This window comes from Ustilaginoidea virens, chromosome 5 (assembly GCF_000687475.1).
Source record: "Ustilaginoidea virens chromosome 5, complete sequence".
NCBI classification, from domain to species: Eukaryota; Fungi; Ascomycota; class Sordariomycetes; order Hypocreales; family Clavicipitaceae; genus Ustilaginoidea; species Ustilaginoidea virens.
Window position 1 is genome coordinate 709,421 of NC_057320.1, and position 20,765 is coordinate 730,185.

The 20,765-nt window shown below is 60.4% G+C and overlaps 6 protein-coding genes across 6 annotated transcripts; 4 read left to right on the forward strand and 2 right to left on the reverse strand.

The window, feature by feature from the left end:
- Positions 1-1,944: 1,944 nt before the first annotated feature.
- Positions 1,945-5,004, forward strand: UV8b_06186 (uncharacterized protein; the record flags this gene model as incomplete). Its single annotated transcript, XM_043143683.1, has 1 exon — positions 1,945-5,004. The coding sequence occupies one exon, from the start codon at positions 1,945-1,947 to the stop codon at positions 5,002-5,004; it is 3,060 nt and encodes a 1,019-aa protein (XP_042999618.1).
- A 1,044-nt stretch (positions 5,005-6,048) lies between these two features.
- Positions 6,049-9,111, forward strand: UV8b_06187 (uncharacterized protein; the record flags this gene model as incomplete). Its single annotated transcript, XM_043143684.1, has 1 exon — positions 6,049-9,111. The coding sequence occupies one exon, from the start codon at positions 6,049-6,051 to the stop codon at positions 9,109-9,111; it is 3,063 nt and encodes a 1,020-aa protein (XP_042999619.1).
- Positions 9,112-9,750: 639 nt separating this feature from the next.
- On the reverse strand, positions 9,751-11,311 carry UV8b_06188 (uncharacterized protein; the record flags this gene model as incomplete). The annotated part of the gene is made up of 2 exons (XM_043143685.1): positions 9,751-10,708; positions 10,830-11,311. 2 exons carry the CDS (start codon positions 11,309-11,311, stop codon positions 9,751-9,753), a joined length of 1,440 nt encoding a protein of 479 aa, XP_042999620.1.
- Positions 11,312-11,820: 509 nt separating this feature from the next.
- UV8b_06189 (uncharacterized protein) lies at positions 11,821-14,613 on the forward strand (the record flags this gene model as incomplete). Its single annotated transcript, XM_043143686.1, has 1 exon — positions 11,821-14,613. The coding sequence occupies one exon, from the start codon at positions 11,821-11,823 to the stop codon at positions 14,611-14,613; it is 2,793 nt and encodes a 930-aa protein (XP_042999621.1).
- Positions 14,614-14,852: 239 nt separating this feature from the next.
- UV8b_06190 (uncharacterized protein) lies at positions 14,853-15,953 on the reverse strand (the record flags this gene model as incomplete). The annotated part of the gene is made up of 4 exons (XM_043143687.1): positions 14,853-15,098; positions 15,249-15,759; positions 15,826-15,854; positions 15,924-15,953. The coding sequence occupies 4 exons, from the start codon at positions 15,951-15,953 to the stop codon at positions 14,853-14,855; spliced, it is 816 nt and encodes a 271-aa protein (XP_042999622.1).
- A 1,812-nt stretch (positions 15,954-17,765) lies between these two features.
- UV8b_06191 (uncharacterized protein) lies at positions 17,766-19,343 on the forward strand (the record flags this gene model as incomplete). The annotated part of the gene is made up of 1 exon (XM_043143688.1): positions 17,766-19,343. One exon carries the CDS (start codon positions 17,766-17,768, stop codon positions 19,341-19,343), a length of 1,578 nt encoding a protein of 525 aa, XP_042999623.1.
- Between the last annotated feature and the right edge of the window lie 1,422 nt (positions 19,344-20,765).

Consider the following 20,765-nt stretch of genomic DNA (forward strand, 5'->3'; position numbering starts at 1 on the left):
ATGTACTCCATGCACTTGTAAATGATGATCATTTGAGCCTCAGTAGGAGCACGAGCGAGACCGCAACTCATCGTTACGTGATGCTGTGAGCGGTGCAGTGCGCGCTCCGGTGGATGGAACGGACTGGACTGAGAGGCGCTACGGAGCGCTACTCCGTAGAGCAGCGTCTAAGCTGCCTCGCCTCCTGCCTCGCCTCCTGGCTCGTCTCCTTTGGGGTTTCTTGTCGGCAGCCCCCAGCCGGGGACCGGGCCCTACAAGTCCTGGGCCGCTGGACGTTGTCTCGGAGCTACGGAGTGCGCAGTCCTTTCCAAGCTGCACGGGCTCCGGGGTACTCGGTACGCTCACGATGGTTGGGTGGAAATGTCAAGGCCCCAGGGACATTATATTGTGGCTGGGTGCGTGTCAACTCAACTTTTAGCGTAAAGCTAATTGGAAGTTGACGGGGCGAATGTCGCGCCCGCCCAACGGTGCCCGCTGCCACCCGGACCTCGCCGGTTTTTATTTTATTGCATGCTCATATCTGCAGAGCACAAGAGGACAGACTACGGACTACGGAGGACGGCGGACACGGAGGGCTTGCAGGTACGGAGTGCGGGGCGACGGAGCAGGTGGACTGTTGAGCTCGATTGAAGCAGACAAGCTGGCACAATGTGGCGTGGCGACCAACAAACAAAGTCCATGTCAGCCCCACTTGGGCCAATTACGGCTGGTAACCCAGCAACAGGGGCAACAGCAGCACAGCACAGCACAGCAAGCACCAGACTGCTGGGGCTGGACCCAACCAACGGCGCGCGCCTGCGAACGCCTGCTCATGTCCGCCCACCTTGTAATTTTAGTAACTGGACTGGTTCTGGTCGGCAGAGAGACTGGAGGAGACTGGAGCTTTTGCGAGCTGTTGAGCGTCTGCGCTGGGCCCGACGGGTCGAGTCTCCAGTTCCAGTTCCAGTTTCCAGTTGGGCAAGTTCCCCTATTCTCCCCCCACGTCGCCTTCCTCCTGCACGTCGGTTTTTTCCCCCCCCCCCCGCGGAAGGAGCTCTGGAGTCTGCAAGCAGCAAAACGGCTCCAGGCACAGTGCCCTTCACCCTCCGTCCCCCCCCCCCCCCCCCCCCCTTCTTTGCCTCCTGGGAATTCTGGTGCGGGAACGCGGCCGGACCCTTGGACGGAGGGATCATCTGCTATCAAACCGTGGCTGCGGCGCACTGCAGGGAAGCCCTCGGGTACATGCAGCCAGCAGCAGCAGCCAGCAGCAGCAGCCAGCAGCAGCAGCCAGCAGCAGCAGCAGCACTAATCCAGCCGTCGTATCAATCTTACTTGGGCTGTGACCAAAACAAATCGAGCCGAACCTGCTGCAGGTCTGCTGCAGGTCAACGAACTCTGCGTCTTGAGGTGCCTCGCTTTTTTCTCTCCCCTTCCCTCTCTCTCGCTCCCTCTCTCTTTCCCCTCTGTTTTTTCTGCAAAAGTCAGACTGCACTCTACCTCTTTCTTTCATTCGCTGTCATCACGTCATCTCGCCGTCGCGGCTCCCACAGTCATTTGTAAGTTGGATTTATTGCTGTTTTGGTCGTCATCACCTTGAAACAAACTAACCCGAGGAACCACACACTGTTGCAGGAATCCCTTCTCGTCTCTGGTGGTCTCGCCGGTTTTTCTTCTTATACATCGTCCTTCTGCAGACTCGTAAACCGAGGCTGCGGCCTGTAATGATATCTCTCCTTACCAGCATTAATCAGTACAGAGCATTTTTCTGTCGAGCTTCCTTTTGATCGCGAGTCGTCCGTGCTGGTCCCGCACAATTCCTTGTTCCCCCCCCTCGTTTGCCCGAGTTCGAGCCCGCCAGACATCGTGCCGTCGCCGGTTCTTTCGATGAGACCCCTGAACCCTGCTATTACAAAACGTCCAGCTGTGCGTGTGCGGGTGACTCTTTGAGGAGTCAATGGCGAAGAGATGGCTGCGACTGTTACTCCCTCCCACAACCGGCTGAAGCTTACACCCTCCAACTCACCGTTTCTATCCCGCCCGCCCAGATCCCCAATGCGCGGCCGGGCCATGCATGAATCCCGGCTCTCGTTGAAACGAGTCGTCGGTACCACCTGCCGTTCACCAACTGGACTCGGCACAGTAAACTCCTCCTTTGCCTATCTTGCAGGCGGCGCCGTTGTCGTGGTTGACGTGCAAGACCAACTATACTCTCAGCGATTCTATAGGGCTCGGCCAACCGCTGTGCCTGCGTACTCTGTATCAACTACTCAGAATGCCCCCTCGACGCCAATGGCAGCGACACCAAAGGCCAACGACAGTCGGAATCGAGTCGCCGCCAACTATCGCGACTCGCCTTATAGCCCCCTGGAGTGGACCGACTCGCCAAGTGGTTCCAGAACCTGGACAAGTCGGGAGAGGATCAAGGCTGCTACGTGTCTGGCCTTGAGCCGTGATGGACGCTATCTGGCAGTAGGCGAGACTGGCTATGCGCCTCGGGTTCTAATCTTCAGTCTGTTGGATGCTTCATCTGATATACCGCTCGTGTCAATCAGCGAGCACGCCTTTGGCGTTACGGCCGTTGCCTGGTCAGACGATTCCAAATATCTCGCATCCTTGGGCGCTGCCAACGATGGATTTCTCTTTGTTTGGAAAATTGATGCAAAAACCGGAGCCGCAAAACTCTTCCAGCAAAACAGGTGTACGTCATATGTCAAGGACATGGTCTGGATGGGCAGCAGTTTGATAACACTAGGCGTAAGGCACGTCAAGGTGTGGAAGATTGAGGATGGGTCTAGTACATCTCCCACGAAACCCAAGCTATGGGCCGATGCGACGTCTTCTTCGCCCACCTCCTTGAAACCTTTGCCTGGAAGGAACATGCTTCTGGGTCACTTGCTGGAAGCGACTTTCAGTTGCGCGGCCGTTGATGGCAACAGACTTATACTATGCACGGAATCTGGAGACGTTTGTATCCTCGACGACGACGATAGGCAGATGAGGTTAACAAGGGTGATGAACCTGGAGTTTTGCATCACGGCCATCACGATTCGTGGAAACACGGCCTACGTCGGGGGAAGAGACGGCCAGTTTGCAACGTTGGATGTCGAAGGCGTCATGGGCGGGTGTGCGACCAGTTTGCTTACGATTAATCAAGCCTCAGCTGGCGTTGTCGCTCTTGGCTTCTTGGCCGAAAACCTTGTGACGATAGACTCGAACCAGTCTATTGATATTTGGAATTCCGACTATCTCCCTGGACAGCAAGCAGACGCGCTGGCCCATATTCCAATTCCCGGGCATGGAGAACCCATCATGGGCGTGCATGCCTTGCATCGACCGAACAAGGTAAACGCCTCGTTTTTGACGTGGTCAGCCTCGGGGAATGTTACATTTTGGGACTTGGATGGACGGATCAAGTTGTCATTTGACGTGCCCATGGAGAATATGGAGCCCGAGAATGAGCTGGTGTTGATCAATCAGCTTACCTGCGCTCGAGCAACGAAGAGCGCAAAGTTGCTCGTCGCAGCCGACCGTCAAGGAATCGTCCGCGTCCTCGATGTAGACTCCAATACTTGTGTAATGGACACCAAAGCACACTCTTCTGAATGCCTATGCATCAGCATATTCGAAGAAGAGTCCAGTTTTCTGATGGCGTGCTGTGGCAGAGACCGTACAGCCCAGTTGTTCCACCGCAACTCTAGCGGCAAAATCGAGCACTTTCAGACTTTGGAGTTTGCAGCCAAAGTAGTTCAGGTTCTCATCCCAACAGACAACAGGATACTCACTTGCTCTCTAGATCGCACCTTGCAGATTCACGATATTGTATCTCGGGAGGGAGAATCAGACATCATTGCGGCTATTCCAAACAAGGTTATTTCGTTGAAAGCATCACCAACGTCCATGGCCGTGGCTCCCGGCAACGGAAGTATTTTCGTGTCCCTGTTGGATCGGTCTGTCTGCCAGTATGATCTACTGACAGGCAGGCAAACGTATTCCTTCAAATGCACGGACGAAGGCGGAGCGGAATCTGCAGTTCTTGAATCGCTATACGTCGGCCAGTGGCCTCTTAAAGACATGGACTTCTTGCTTGGCTCGTCCAACACGGACAAGTCTGTGCGGGTTTACGATGCAAACTCTGGCACGTTCCTGGACAGGGAATGGGGCCATACAGAAGCAATCAACGGGGTGACCTTGCTCGAGGATGACGATGGCAGCAGGAAAGTTGTTAGCGTTGGATCTGATGGAACCATCATGATTTGGGCGCTTGATCTGAACGATCCTTCACCGAGTTCGATGATTAGGGATCCGTCGCCTGTGAAGGAGATGTCCAACTACGCACGACCAACTCTTCGAAAGGTGCTTTCCAAGGCGGAGTTGGCTGAGTTCCAGCGCCCGTCAATCTCCCCGGCGGGTCGCCGCTCACCCCCTCGAACCTTGCGTCGGCGAACATCTCGTCTGACGCTCGGGGCGGCCTCTACCGCTCAGCGGACCCCGACAGGGAACCTGGCGACGAGCTCAAGTGAGAGTGCCATCAATGAGGATACGCCGTCGCGACGAAGACCATCGGAGCCCAATAGAGGCGACAGTCCACCTGCGAGCCCAAAGTCGAGAGTCAGTAGAACTCCCTCCATGCCAGCTCTGCCTGCCGTCGCGAAGAAGAAAAACTCGTCTCCAAACCTCAGAGGATTTGGCTCCTTGAATATGGCCACGGAACAAGCTTGCCGCACCCTGCGAGCGTACAGGAAGAAGCTTTCTTCTGCCGAGCCCATCACTGCCGAAGGCCTGGCCGAACTGGACCAGGAATTGCGTCTCACCGCCGCAGCGCTTGGTGATCGCGCGATAAGAAGCAAAGCTATGAACGAAACGGTCCTCAGTGGATTGTTGGACCAGTACTCGGAAAGACTGGTTACATTGTTGGACGAAAAATTGCGTCTCACCAGCCATCTACCGCGACACAGGGAAATCGAGATGCAGATCGATAATCGTCCTCGCAGCGCGGACGGCACGTCAAGCTCCTCGTCTCCCTAAAAATTCAATTCAATTCAATTCAGTTCAAATTCAATTCAGCTCCTTGTCTTACTAGCAAGTTATTTGACCGGGATGGATGTAGCATTAGAAGGAAGCAACCACTATTGTGCTTCTGTCAATCGGGCATGAAACCTTGGCGTTTTGGGTATCTTGGTTTTTTCTCCCTTCCTCCTCAGGGCCTCAGGGGTGGGATGCGCGAGAAACGGCTGGCTTTTGCGTATGTGTGAAGGGGGCGTCATGATGTTCCTCCCGCGCGCGATCATGGTTTTTGCAATATGATACCATTGGGAATGGCGTTGTTGGGCTTAGCATTTCATGAGCTAGGGTTAGACTAATCCCAGCAGTTAAATATCGTAGCTCTGCTCCGCCCTCTTGGACTGTGCATGATGCATGACAGCGTGAAGTGCAGAAAGAAAGAAAGAAGCTGTCAACTGTTTTCCATGGCCTCTCTGACCTCGCTGAGCAATTCAGTACGGAATTAGCAGGTCAGCAAAATAACGGCAAGCGCAAGGGTGTCACGTGACGGTGCCTTTTAGCTTGGCGTCTTTCCAATGTGCCTTGGAAAGTTTTCTTTTCCGTATTTTTCCGCCCATCCGCTCTGCTATTCACAACTCTGCACTTGACGGCACTCAATCATCACGTGACATCTGGCCAGACGATCGCGAAGAGGAGAAACCAACCACCAGCGAAGAGACAGGGAAGGGCGCGTCGAAAGTCGGTCTCAGTAATCGCGACATCCGATGAGTATGCTGAAAAACTACATCTAAAGGCCTTGAGTCTCGCCACCAAAGCTGCCGGTACGCGTTCGTGAGCAAACCGGGCCCCCGTACACGTGACACAGGAGGTGGCCGGCAATCACCACCACCCCCCCCCCCCCCCCCGGGGGGCCCCCCCTCTGGAGGGCTGCACTGCAGTGTGCAATGAAGAGATTCGCGACAGACAAGCTAACCTTGGAAACCAACATCAAACTAGATCCTGGCGCCGATTCAGCTCATTGCGACACGTAAAGGTCCCCTCGGTCACTGGCGAGGCGGACCGTGGGGCATGAATCACCCAGCCGCCTACACGCCCCTCGAGTCGCTCTTCCTATTCCAGTCGTTACTGACGCACGGCGTCGACGCAGATGCGTTTGCTCGCATCTCAGAGTCCCTCAGGGGCAATGCGCTCGTCAAGAGCGACAAGTCGTTTGACCCGGCGCGCCTAGCACCGGACGCGTTGCAGGAGCTGTTCCTGCTGCTGCTGCGGGACGTGGCCAGGAGCGAAGCAGAGCCTGGGAATCCGAATCCGAACCCGAGCCCGAGTCCGAACCCGAGCCCGAGTCCGAACCCGAGTCCGCCTGCGGCCAGGGTCAACGCGGCAGCGGCAGCGGCAGCGGCAGCAGGCGTCGGCGCTCCCTCGACGGACGGGCCGACCACCCCGGTGCCGGTGTCGCGAAAGAGGAAGCTGGCGAGCCCGCCGCCGCCGTCGCTCAGAGATGCCCACGAGCACGTCGACAAGGTCCCCCTTTTGGTGGATCGGCTCTACGCGCGGTATCGGGACACGGTTGTCAGGCAGATCAGGGAGGATGAGCGGCGGTTCGCCACGTTGCAGAAGGAGATTCAGTTGCTGGAAAAGGTCGAGCGGGACCGGCTGGCCAACAAGGCTGCTGCTGCTGCTGCTGCTGCGGCGGCGGCGGCGGCGGCGGCGGCTGGCCAGGGTCAAAACGGCTCGCCGTTGCTTGCTCCGGACGCCAGGCCGGGCTTGACGGGAAATGCTGTCGGTCAGTCGCCGACTCCGATCCGAGTCCCGGCTGCAGAGCAAGTTGGTCCCGTTAGGAGAGGACCTCCGACGGCGCCCACGCCGGTTTATCCGCCGCCGAGACCGCCGGTAGCCGCCGCCGCCGCCGCGGCGCCCTCGCCCGTCACTGCCCCGGCTCACCTGGTGCCCGGGCCGTCGTTTGCGAACCCGCCTGCGTCGCCAAAGGCGCACAAGGCGCAAAAAGCAGCCTCGGGTTCTGTCCTTCAACCGCCGGCGGGTATGCCCGAGCCGGCTTCCAAGGTTCTGCAGCCGCCTGCGCAGTCGTCGAAGCCGGCAGTCGCGTCTCATCCTGATCCTGCTGTCGCCATCAAACCAAAGGACGTCGCGACCGCACCACCGCTGCCCAGCACGAGCGGGAACCTGAAGTGGGAGAAACCTTATCAACCACCGCCGACCCAAGGACCCGGGGTGGTGTCGGGGCCCGGGCCGGCGCAGCCTCAGCCTCAGCCTCAGCCTGTTGCCGCGGCGAATCTCGGGGCTGTCCCCCCAAAGGCCGCGGCACTGCAGCCGAACCCGCAGAAACCGCAGCACGCCGGCCAGGCATCAAACTCGGCGGGCCAGGCCCGGCCGACTGCAGGAAACCCCGTTCTGGTGGCCCCCCAGAATGCCGGTCAGCTCTCTACTCCCCTACAGGCAGCTCCGCCACGACCTGCCGGGAACGCCGCGTCTCCAGGGCCGCAGCAGCAGCAGCAGCAGCCTCGAACCATCTCCTCCACTCCTATTGCTCCTCCAGGACGACCTATCCAGCCACAGCAACCCTTGCCAAACAAGCTTGTGCCGCGCTCAACCGTAGCCGCTCAGAAAACTCCGCAGAAAGTCGCCTCGGGGCCTGCCGCACCAACCCAGAGGCGGACACCGGCTCAGACACTCGCACAACAGGCGCACCAGCGACAGACCCCCTCTGCCTCACCCTCGACTTCTCACAGGGAAAAGCCATACTCTTCGCCCTACAACTCTCAACCACCAAGACCAGCTATACCGGAACACATCATTCGCCAAGCAGCGGCAACGGCGGCGGCGGCGGCGGCGGCGGCAAACTCTACTCCCGGCTCCAGAAAAATCAGCCCGGTCACGGCGGCTGTTTCCCAGACTCCGGGAGCAACGACTCCGATCGCCCTGACACGCGGCTTCGGCACCAAATGGGCATCTCACTCTACTCCCTCCACTCCGCGTCCCGTTGCAGCCGAGCCAGAGAGCCCGGCTTACGAGCCCGTCAGCCCACCGCCTCGCGACGCGTCAATCGTCTCGGACACGCCCAAGTCGGGGGCAAGGAGAGATGCGACGGGCCCGGCCAAGAAGGAAGTCGCGGCGCCAAAGCCGAGGGGTCGACCTGGTCGGCCGCCTCTCCATCGAGCCCGTCGGGTGAGCGCGACCCCGTCCGTGAGCGGAACAAGGCGCAGCCAATCGGTGATGTCGCAGGCCGACGAGCTCTCCATGGACCACCCCCCCCCGCCTATGGTAACCAAGATCAAGCACGAGGTTCTCACGCCGCGCCGAGCCGAGGAAACCGGCGACACCACCGCGGACGAAAGCTTCCCCGGGCGGAGCAACAACGCGGCCACGCCGAGCAGCGTCCCGCGGCTCGCGAAGCGGAAGCGACAAGACACGCCCCCGCCGGCGCCGTCTTCTTGCGCGCCCTCGTCGCAGGTCCTGTGGACCCGCGGCTTCACCAAGGTCTCCTCCTCGGCGCTGGACCAGATCTCGAGCCACCGCGACGCCAACATGTTCGCCACCGGCGTCCGCGAGCGAGACGCCCCGAACTACCGCCAGATCGTCCTGCAGCCCCGGGACATCACGTCCATCCGCGCTGCCATCAAGCAGGGCAACAAGGCGGCCCTCCAGGCGGCGGCCAACCTCCCCGGCGGCGACCCCGGCACCGCCAGCGTCTGGCTGCCCCTGTCGGAAGACCTCGTCCCCCCGCGGGGCATCGTCAACTCGGCCCAGCTGGAGCGCGAGCTCGTCCACATGTTCTGCAACGCCATCATGTACAACCCGGACCCGCACCGCGGGCCCGGCACCGCCTTCATCAAGCGCAGCCAGGACGAGGAGGAGGAGGTGGTCGGGTACCGCGTCGACGAGAACGGCGTCGTCAAGAACACCCGCAGCATGTTTGTCGAGGTCGAGAAGCTGCTGGGCGACCTGCGCAGCGCCGAGAAGCAGCGCGGCGCGCCGCCGCCCCCCGCGGCCGTCCGGCAGGCCGGCGCCGCCACGCCTGCAGACGACACGGCCGAGGAGGAGGACGAGCTGGCGGGCGACGGCAGCACGACCGTCAGCGTCGTCAAGCGGAGGCGCGTGTCGACGAGAAACTAGGGCTTCTTGGCGAATGCCCGTCGCTGGTGAGCTGTATCTCTCGGGACCTTGGGGTTGGAAAGGGGGTGGTGTGGGGGGTTGTTCGGTTCCCGAGGCGAAAAAAATTACGCGAGTTTTACGTGCATGGCTAGAGGGGGGCAAAAGCTGCGATGCGGGTGTTGAAGCGCGCGTCGGGACGTACGATGCTGGAGCGTTGCTGTGACTTCTGAGATTTTTGACTTTTTTTTTTTTTTTTTTTTTTTCCTTTTCGGCGCCCGTATTTCTCAACCTTCGAGGGAGGATTAGCGCGTGATAGATGGAATTTATGATGCCATCACCCCCCATGGCTTGTGAATCCGGTCTGGGGGCGGGCCTGCTTGAGCAATAGGCATCTTGACTTGTTTTCCCACGACGGGGCTTGGATGACATGTGAACATGCGGCTAGGGTATAGATAAAGGCCGTGGCATAAACTACATCTTGCCGCGACCTCGCGTGTTCGCGGAACCCCTTTTAAACGCCGTGGCGTGACAAATCTAGCCCAGGAGAGAAGGAGGGAACCAAAAAAAGCAAGAAGATGATAAAGAGAAGAAACAAAACAAAAAGAAAAAAGTCAAACATCAACGTCTAGCTTTCCGCCTTTTTGGGACGTGCTGGATCGATTACTCCGCCCCTTCCTTCTTTCCAGTCTCTTGCAGAACTTTGCGCGGCCAGTCCGGACAAGTGTCAATGTTCTCCCGCGGGTACCACCACTCGAGGAGCAGGAAGAAGAGGTAGTCTATGACGACGCACAGGCAGAAGAGTTTCCCGGCCCATATGCCGCAGCCGTAGTAGCGCTTGAGGCGGTCAATCAGGGCAAAGTTGCGCGTCCTGCTGCCGTTGTAGCCGCCCATGTCGAAGCCGTAAAACTCCTCCTCGCTGATGGTGCCGGCGATGCCGTCGTAGACGCGCTCCGTGCGCATGGCGACGTTGGACCACGAGTACATCTTCTTGACCTGCTCGTGGAACTTTTCGGTGCGGACCTTGCCCGCGCGGACGGCTTCGATGGCCTTGCTCGTGACGAGCACCAGGTCGTCTTCCTCGGGCTTGGCAAACGTCGTCATGTGGGAGGGGAGGACTTCGGGGATGCCGCCGACCTGGGTGCAGACGACGTACAGTCCGCAGCTGGCCGCCTCGACAATGACGGTGCCAAAGGCTTCTGTGAGCGAGGGATGGAGGTAGATGTGGCCCCGGATCATGACGTCGCGCACGTCCTCGTGCCGAACGGGGCCGAGCATCTCGACCCGGTCTTGGAGGACGTTTTGCTCAATCATTTGCTCCAGGTCGATGGCTTTGGGGCCGGAGCCGGCAATGATGAATCGCGTGTTTGGGTGGTTCTCCAGGATGCGGGGGATGGCGGCGGTGAGCAGATCCGTGCCCTTGTTATAGAATAGGCGAGAGATGACGACAATGGTGATCATGTCGTTGGGGCCGAGGCGCTGAGGGGACGGAGCCGGCGCAAACCCGGCGTCTGGCGAGGAGGGATAGTCGCGCGGACGGAAATTCTCCGCCACAACCGCGTTGGGGATGACCGAGACCATGAGCGGATCGAGCGAGGCGCGGAGCACTGTGTTTTCCTTGCTGCAGCACGCGACACGGTAAGAAAAGAGGACCAGAATATATGCATATATACATTATATATATATACATATACAAACATAAAAGGTAGGCCAACAACGCTTTCAACGATGCTGCAACGTACCATGTGTGGCTCACGCAGATGCTGTGATCTACGTCGCTGAGGATAAACTTGAGCAGCTTGTTGGTCAGGATGCTCGCGGCGTCAGCGAACCCAAAGAGCGAATGATCGGTAAAGACGGTCCGCAGCCCCATGGTTCTCGCGTGGAGAATGCCCTCGTGGCACAGGCAGCTCAGGCTCCCGTGGCCGTGGACGATTTCTATCCGCTCCCGAATGAAGATGTATCTGAGGATGGGGAAGAAGGAGAAGACGGTGGGGAAGGTGGCTTGGCGGTAGATGACGAAGAAGGGCACGTGGTAGACCTTGAGCCCGTTGGTGAGATGGCGGACGCCCTTGCGGTCGTGGTGCGAATGCGTGATGATGATGACTTTGTGTCCCCGGTCAATCAGCTTGCTGGAGAGCTGGTAGATGTGCGATTCGATGCCTCCGGGCTGCGGGAAGAAGAAGTCGCTGACCATGGCGATGTTGTACCGGCGGCGCGTCATGTCGGCGGGTTGCCCAAGGGTGGCGGTGGTGGTGGTGGTGAGACGGCGGAGCGGTTCGTTCCTACGCGTTGCAACAACATGACCTAGGTTCCCGTCGGCCGCCTTGGGGGTGGAGTGAAAGATGCGAGTGACCTCTTGGCCCGTTTCTCCAAGGCCCGGTTATGAGCATGAGATGACGCCTGGCGGGGCCCGGATGATGGGGAATATGTAGATTCTGGATGGGTTGGCTTGAGTTGATGGCAAGTTACATATGTACATAGTTCACCAACCGACCTGGAACGGAGGAGCTCCTGCAACTTGTTGGCTGCGGTTGCGGCTTGGCGGATACGCTTGGCGGTGGGTCGCGGCAGAATCACGACAAGGCCATCACGGCCCGCCCAAAAGTTTTGGATCAGGGAAGCAAAAGGAATATTGAATCGTTTAAGCGTGTCCTTGACCAACACGGTTCGTTCGCTGGAGAAAACCCCGACGCCCGGTTCGGATTCCGGACGAGAGGCCGCCCCTTCACCATGTACGCAAGATACGTACCTGCCTCCAAGAGCCCGAAGGCTGCAGTGCTTGCTCCGTCATCTGCAGCAGGCCCCCCCCCCGAAGCACGACCGTCGCCTGCCCCGAAACCAGGTGCCGCCACGCCGAAGCTCGTCGAGGGATTCAGCTACGCCCGATACGTGCCGGCCTCAAAGCCCGCAACGGCCGCCGTCGCTGCTGCAACCGAGCCAAAGGCAATACACTACTTTGACGACGAACCGAGTCCGGCCGGCGCCAAACGAAAGCGCGACGTTGCTGCCGAGCCTCGAGAATCGCGCAGCAAAAAGCAGAGGAGAGCCGAGCCCGACTCGGAATCTCACCGCGCGTCCGCTCGAGAAGATGCCGTGCCGGTGGGCCAGAAGAGCGGCAAGAAAAAGAAGAATCGGCGGAAGCGGAAACAGCGAACGAGGGCGGCCGAAGACTCCTCTGATGATGCCTCCGAGGATGCCTCCGAGGATGACCAGACCAAGGAGCAGACTCCATCCGAGACCCCGGCACGGAACGCTGTCGACGTTCCGCCAGCGGTGCAAAGACGGACAGCTGACCTAGGAGGGGCCCCGGTGGTTGCCAACGGGGCCGAGAAGTCGGAAAGTGGCGCCGAAACGGACCAAGAGCCCGCTGCAACTATAGCTGCGGCAGAGCCGGTTACGCAAACAAAGGAGAGAAAGCCGAAACGAGAGGAGAAGAAGGAGAAGAAGGAGAAGAAGGAGAAGAAAAAGAAGAAGAAATCCAGCGACATGGCGAGCCAAAAAGAGGACGAGGAAGTCGACCAAGAGGATGCTGCACGCCACAAAGCTGTGCTCGCGCGGAAATCGAAATCCATCAAGCTGGCAGCCGAAACTGCCCTCGCGGGCAAAGAAGAAGAAGGAGAACAGGCAGACGAGGAGTCGGTGCAATCGCATGGCTTGGAGCCGTTGCCCCAGCCCGCCATCGCACCCGATGCCGAAAGCAGACCAGCATACGACACCCTCCCCGGCTGGTTAGCAGCTCCTCTGCGCGTATCCCAGGATACCCGCATGCCCTTCACGGACCTCGGTGTTTCGCCACGAACTTCGCGCATCTTGGCCGAAAAGGGTTTCGCCGAGGCCTTTGCAGTTCAAACCGCCGCGATTCCGCTGCTGATGCCAACGAGCAAGCAACGGCACGGCGACTTGCTGGTGTCCGCCGCCACAGGGTCAGGCAAGACGCTCGCGTATGTTTTGCCCATTGTCCGCGACATCAGCCGCGGGCGCGTCACCAGACTGAGAGCGCTTGTCGTCCTCCCGACGCGGGAACTGGTCAGGCAGGCGCAGCAAGTCTTCGAGGTCTGCGCCAGGGCGTACGAGGGGCAAGACGGCAAGCGAGTCCGCGTCGGCGTGGCCATTGGCAGCCAGTCCCTCAAGGCTGAGCAGGGGGCCCTTGTTGAGACGGGCTCGCGATACGACCCCGACGCGTACCAAAGGCTACGAGACGGGGGCGCGCGGCTACAACAGGAAGCAGATGGGTCGTGTCCAGCGCGCGCAGCCGACGCGACCGGCTGCGACGGCCGGCTCGGGCGTTGGAACGGCGAGGTCCTGGACTCGGCGTCCAAGGTCGACGTGCTGATCTGCACGCCTGGTCGACTGGTGGAGCACATTGAGCAGACGCTGGGCTTCAGCCTCGACCACGTGCGATGGCTCGTGGTCGACGAGGCCGACAAGCTCCTCGCGCAGAGCTTCCAAGGCTGGCTGGGCCTGGTTCTGGGCAAGTTTCGAAGCGCGCCCTTTGGCGCACGCGACGCCCCGGACACGGCGTGCTCTGGAGTCCGCAAGGTGATTCTCAGTGCCACCCTGACCCGAGACCTGAGCCTCCTGAACCAGCTGGCTCTGCGGCGGCCGCAGCTCATCGTGCTGGAAAACGACGACTCGGGCGGCCCGGCTTCCGAGCACACGCTGCCCGCGTCGCTGCGGGAGTACGCGGTGCGGGTGCACGAAGCGAATCTCAAGCCGCTGTACCTGGTCGAGCTGCTGAGGGGGCCTCACATGAAGTCCGACCGCGCAGACGAGAACCCCGCTCCGACCGCGCCTGAGACCAGCGAGGGCCACGATTCCGACAGCGGCGATTCCGACACGTCATCCGACGATGCCGACAGCAGCAGCAGCAGCAGCAGCAGCAGCAGCAGCAGCAGCAGCAGCAGCAGCAGCAGCAGCAGCTCAGGCTCGTCGGGCACGAGCGCCGGCTCTGACGGCAGCGCCGACGGCGCAATCGCACCAGCGCCGGGGGCGCGGTCGTCGCCCGAGTCCCGAGTCCCCATCTGCCTCGTCTTCACCAGGTCAAACGAATCCGCCCTTCGGCTGTCCCGCCTGCTCGCCTTGCTGGACCCGTCTCTCGCCTCGCAGATCAGCACGCTGACCTCGACGACGCCCACCCACGTCCGCCGCAAGGTCCTGCGGGCGTTCACCACGCCGTCGTCCCCCGTCCGCGTCATTGTTGCCTCGGACCTCATTGCTCGCGGCGTCGACATCCTCAAGCTTGGGCACGTCATCAACTACGACCTGCCGGCCAGCGTGGCGGGCTACGTGCATCGCGTGGGGCGAACCGCCCGTGCGGCGCGGGCGGGCTGCGCTTGGACGCTGGTGTCTGATGACGAGAGCGGCTGGTTCTGGGGCAGGATCGCCAAGAACAAGGGCATACGGCGCGCGCAACAAGTGGAGAGAACTCGGATAGACGAGATGGGCGAGGACCGGATACAAGAATACGAGAGTGCATTGACTAGGCTTGGTAACGAAGCATTGGAGTTGAGAAGAAAGAAGTGAAAAGTACATGAGCGGGCAGTCGGCATCTGATGAGAATAGAACAAGAAACACACGGTAAAAGAAAAGACCAGCCAGAAATATCCTGAAGCAGGTTATTATTGTGAGTGATGTTGATGGTGTATTGACGCCACGTGTGACAATCTTCCATGTCAAAAGCACGCCTGCCATTGTACACAGCAAGACGGGTCTCTCTCTCTCTCTCTCTTGCATTCTGCTGGCCATCCACGGATAGCATTGCATTACCGATCAGTTGAAGCAGGAGCTTTCGGTGCGGACGTGGTCGAAGTTGAAGGCCGAGCTTCGCTCTGCGGAATGGCTCCGTATCCTATGGCGGAGGAATCGACGTGGTCCGAAGATGCTTCCGACTCTTCGGGCACCGTGCACAGCCGGTTGCTTTCGTCGTCCGTTTCGGCGGGTTTCCAATCCTCGGTCCGGAGAGCCGTCCACCACGCCGTCCGTTCTTTCATGATCAACAGGCCAAAAATCTATCAGGCCGGCATTAGCACCAGTCTGATGAGAGGAAAAGAAGAGAGAGAACAAAAGTCTGCAGCTTAAACGCCGCAGATGCGGATCCGATGGGCGGCCGGGGGGGGGGGGGGGGGGGGGGGGGAAGGAGGTCGCAGTCCACCGCTCACCTGCATCAGCGCGACAATCACCACAATGGCAAAGTCGGTCCCGGCAAAGAACTGCAAGGCGATTTTCCAAGGCCGCCTGCACGGCGTGGTCCTCCCGTGCATCTCGGCACAGGAGCCGCCGGGAGCATGGACAAAGGGGTACGCCCTGTCGTCCACCGAGTCGAGGCCACAGCAGTTGTACGTGTCCTGGATGTACATGAGGTGGTTGGAGTCCTCGGCCCGGTACAGCTTATCCCACTCGTATTCGAGGAGGAAATGGAGGGCGGGGGAAGGCACGACGGCCTCGAGCAAAAGGGTAGCCAGGACGGCGGTCACGAGGGCTTGGGCGCTCTGGAGAATGACGGGAGCGAGGCGCGAGGCGGCGGAGCGGGCGGCAAAGCTGTGCGAGGAGCGGAGCAGGTTCGGATAGATGTAGGCATTGAGGAAGGCGGCGATGGGGAGGACGACGACGAGGATGGTGATGACGGACGAGACGGGCAGCGAGAGGTGGTCGGCGTGGAAGTGGACGACGCTGCGGCCTGGCTTAGCGGAGGGGTGTTGCGATGTTGCGAAGCATCCGGTCAAGAGCTTTGCTTACACTGCAACTGCGAAGAGGAGGCTGCAGGCCTGGCGAGGCGATGGATGGGGTCGTCAGTTGCTTGGTTGGTGGTTTGGGCAGCTGGGGCCGGGACTTACAGCCATGTACACGACACCTGGGTTCAGCATCTCGAGGACTGGGATGAAGCGGGAAAAGGGAAGAAACGCAGGGGAGCTTCTCTCTGGCGTGGCGATGTGACTGGCAGCAGGATCGGGGGGAAGGGGAGCAGAGGCAGCATCTTGGCGGTTCGCGGGTAAAGTATGTTGGGGGAGCAAGGCACAGGCGAGACGACGGGTCGGGGGTCGGGCGGCAGGCGGCAGCTCTCGCCCGCCTTGGGGAATGTCTTGGTCGACGTGAGACACGGCCAGTGAGGGGCCACGGCTGATTGCGTAACAATGATGATGGTAGCGCGGCGTGTCGGTGTGTGTTGGTGTGTGTTGGTGTGTGTTGGTGTGTGTTGGTGTGTGTTGGTGTGTTGGTGGTGGTGGTGTCAATGGCCAAGGCCCAATGTGGTGTGTGCGAGTGAAACGAATGCAGTCAGACTGACCACCAGCTGTCAGGCAGCTCGTTGTGGCGCCCGACGTCTGGCCCAGCGCAAAGCCACTTGATGTTTCTTCCTTTTTGCCCCCTTTGGTTCAGAGGGTGATGGGTGATGGGTGATGGGTGATGGGTGGTGATGGGGCTAACCCAGGCAATTCCCTTTCCCTGGTCAAAGTCAATGCGTGAAGTGAAACTGGCCATGCGCGCTGACAAGACAAGCTGCAAGTCGCTGACATGTCCAATGCCGTGCATGAATGGGCGCGCAGCGAAACGGAGCTGGGCTGCCGTCCCGCGAGCTAGGCCAAGCTGGTGCCGCCAAACTTGAAACAAGAAACCACATGGGCCACATGGGTTGCTGCGATCGGATCCTGGCTGCCAGCAGGCAAATTGTCACATAACATAGTATTCCTACGCGTTGCTCAACCGCGAGATGCTGATGCTGATGCTGATGCTCTGCCCGCGGCAGAGTGCTCGGGAAGCAAAGCTACGAGGCTAAAAGGCGACAAGGCGGCATGCCAGGCAAGGCAAGGCACACGAAAAAAAAAAAAAGAAAGAAAGAAAAAGGGGAGTGAGAGAGCGAGAAGTGAAAACAAAAAAAAAAAAAAAATGTCCGAAAAAGAACTGGGCCAGGCAGGCAGGCAGGCAGGTTTCAGTGGTACCCTCCACACCACGCAGACGACGCGGCACCCGAGCCGCAAGGCAAAAACAACTAGCAACACCTGGTGTCGATCCAGGGACCTACGGGTTATGAGCCCGTCGCTCTTCCACTGAGCTATGTTGCTTTGACCGTTGAGCCAAGTCGCTCCCGAGGGTGACGAGTGATGGCGATGCGAGGACCGGAGCAATCGTGGGACAAAAAGGGCTGGAAATCTTGGCTGGACCCACCTGGCTCCTGACTCACGCCAGGTACGGACCCGTTTTGCTCGGGAGAAAATCCAAATCCCGCGAGCTGGGCTCCACAGTGGGCCGCGGAACAGCCCCGGCTGGCTGCAGCTGCACTACGGAGTCCCACCTCGGGTCCTCGACCAGCCGGCTGATTACGTAACCAGCCCGCCTGCCAGCTGGAACTGTTGACCTGGAACAGGTGCGGCTGGTTGGCAAATGCTCTGCAGTCGACTGACGCTGCGCAGCGACTTGCAAATGCACACCACGATGATGGGCTTCGACCCGGCGCCGCGAGAGCAACAATAACGGACGACGCCCCGAGGCGTCCCCCTTTCATCTGCTGAAGCAAGTCGCAGGAAGCCCCAGCTCGCCGACCCGACATCCACCCCCCCCCCCCCCCCCCCCCGTCTTGAAACCACCTGCCTCCGCAGCATCACCACTGAAACACGCATACGCAAAACGCGCACAAGTGAGACGCGCAAACACTAGACTCACCCGCCCCCCCCCCCCCCCCCATGGACCGCCACGCGCAAGCGGTCGCCAAGATCGCCACCGCCGTGCGCGGCTTCTTCGACAAGCGCGAGCCGTACCGCATCTTCCACGGCTCCACCAACAGCACGCGGCCGCGGCCGGGCCCCGGCGCGCGCGTCGTCGACATCAGCGCCCTGTCGCACGTGGTGGGCGTCGACGGGGCCCGGCGCACCGCCCTGGTCGAGCCCAACGTCCCCATGGACCGGCTGGTCGAGACGACCCTGCGGCACGGCCTGGTGCCCCCCGTGGTGATGGAGTTCCCCGGCATCACGGCCGGCGGCGGCTACGCCGGCACGGCCGGCGAGAGCAGCTCCTTCCGCCACGGCTTCTTCAGCGACACGGTCGACTCGGTCGAGATGGTCCTGGGCAACGGCGACGTGGTCACGGCGTCGCGCGACGAGCGCCCGGACCTGTTCGCCGGGGCGGCGGGCGCCGTCGGCACGCTCGGCATCACCACCCTGCTGGAGCTGCGGCTGGTCCAGGCCCGCCGGTTCGTGCGCACCACGTACCACCGCGCGGGGAGCGTGGCCGAGGCCCTCGACCGGCTGCGCCGCGAGACGCGCAACCCCGAAAACGACTACGTCGACGGCATCCTCTTCTCCAAGGACCACGGCGTCGTCGTCACGGGCACAATGACCGACGACGGGCCCCCGCCCGGCGGCAAGGTCCAGACGTTCAGCCGCGCCCGCGACCCGTGGTTCTACCTCCACGTGCGGGACAGGACCGCCGCCGCCCGCCCGTCGTCGTCGTCGTCGTCGTCGTCGTCGTCGTCGTCGTCGTCGTCGCCGCCGGTCGACCATATCCCCCTGGCCGAGTACCTCTTCCGCTACGACCGCGCCGGCTTCTGGGTCGCCGCCCAGGGCTGGACCTACTTCAAGTACGTGCCCTTCAACCGCCTGACGCGCTGGCTGCTCGACGACTTTGTCCACACGCGCATGCTGTACCGCGCGCTCCACGCGTCCGGCGAGTCGGCCCGCTTCGTCGTCCAGGACATGGCCGTGCCCTACGCCCAGGCCGAGGCGCTGGTCGACTACGCCGCCGACGGCTTCGGCATCTGGCCGCTCTGGCTGTGCCCCCTGCGCCAGACCCCGCCGCCCACCTTCCACCCCTGCACGGGCGAGACGGAGCCGGAGCCGGGCCCGGACGGCCGCCCCGTCCCCAGCGACATGGTCAACGTCGGCCTCTGGGGGTGGGGCCCCGCCGACCCCGTCGACTTCGTCGCCAGGAACCGCGCGCTCGAGCACGCGCTCGCCAAGCTCGGCGGCAGGAAGTGGCTGTACGCGCACACCTACTACGACGAGGCGGAGTTCTGGGGCGTCTACGACGGCGGCGCGACCGGCTGGTACGACGCCCTGCGCGCCAAGTACCACGCCGCCACGCTGCCCACCGTCCACGAAAAGGTGCGCATCGAACCCGCCGACGCCGCGGCGGGGTGCGGGCGGAGGCGCGCGCTCAAGAGAAGGTGGCCCGTCGGCGGGCTGCACGGCATCTGGCAGTCCATCAAGAGCAAGGACTACCTCCTGCACCGCCGCGCGCAGTGGAAGTACAAGGGCGAAGACTGAGCAGGGGAAGGGCCCGCAGGACCTCGCCGAGCAGTCGGTGTGTGACGCTAGACAAGATGCCGTGCATCTCTGTGCATAAAATGGAAATCACCCGTACATAGGTCAGGGCAACCGCTCCAACGTACAGCGCCAACCTGTGCGTACAGTTAGATCAAGGCTTGGCCATGACTGCCTACCTCCTATCCAGTCGAAATAGATATCTACGTGTATACGTGCGAGGCAGCTGCTCCAACCCCCAGCGCCTCTGCCGCCGAGCCCGCGTCTCATCGGCACAAACAGCAGACGCACGCGACAGAGTTGCGGCGCCCCGAGCTTCATGTGCGTCATGTGCTTCAGCCCCGAGGCACGCAAACACGAGCAAGCGTCGCAGCGCCATGAATACAGCTCAGGAGGCACTGTCCGCGGCGCTCTGCCCGCGGCAAGCCAAACAGCGAGCACATCCCAACACCTCCCAGCTTCTCTACGCTCCCTTCCCTCTCGCGCTGACGCTCTTGAAATCCTACTCCTTGGTGGCAACACCCCCTGTAAGCCTTCTGAACCCTCAACGAAGCCCGCCAAGACCCCAAGGGTATAGCAGATTTCCTTCCGTTAATGGCACCGCCGATGCATGCTCAAATTACAGAGCTCCGGGAGTTAGCCGCGGAAGGAGTCCCCCTGCGCCACCCTTTGCTAAAGCAGTCATTGGTGGGTCATTTACTTCATCCATTAGATACCATGATTTACTTCTTGGAGGGGAAATCGTGCTAGCTGTCCTAGATGGGCGGCAGATCTCCGCTATTCCTTCATTTTCAGCCCAGGCTTCTCAGATGCAACTCCTAGTAGCAACACTCGTTGTGAGCCCCCCCAAGACCCCAACTAAACCATCTTATAAGATTCCCTCTGTTGCTGGCGCCTCAAACACCATTGGCCCAACGATCGCACATGGGGTTTTTCCCCGGGACTCGGGTTTCCTATGTAGTGATGAAGCACTAGATACTGGCCCAGTTAGGGGCTCTAATATAGACCAGTCAGCGTTACATATAAATATAAATACATGTATATGTATATGTAGCACCGCAACACGCTGCGCAAATTATGCCCTGCAGCTCTGGGTCAGCCGCGGAAGCACGGGTCATGCGCTTCTTTGTTGAAACATTTCGTTTTATTAGTCCATCCTCCCCCTTCTAGTGACTTGGCATCTTGTCCTTTATGCTGCGTGAGCCATCTTGACCAGATACGGATGGTATTCTGCCCATCTTCCTCGAGCTTTATGTACACAAGCCACGTCTCCCCTCATGGCTCAATTAGAAGGAGCTTTCCCCATTGGTTAGCCTGCGCTCTGCGCCAGAGGTTGATGATTCCCGTTCCCCAAAGCCCATGCCCAACGCTTCCATGCTGCATCTACTTCCATCATGAAGGGTCAGACTGACCGGCTGCCCGTGT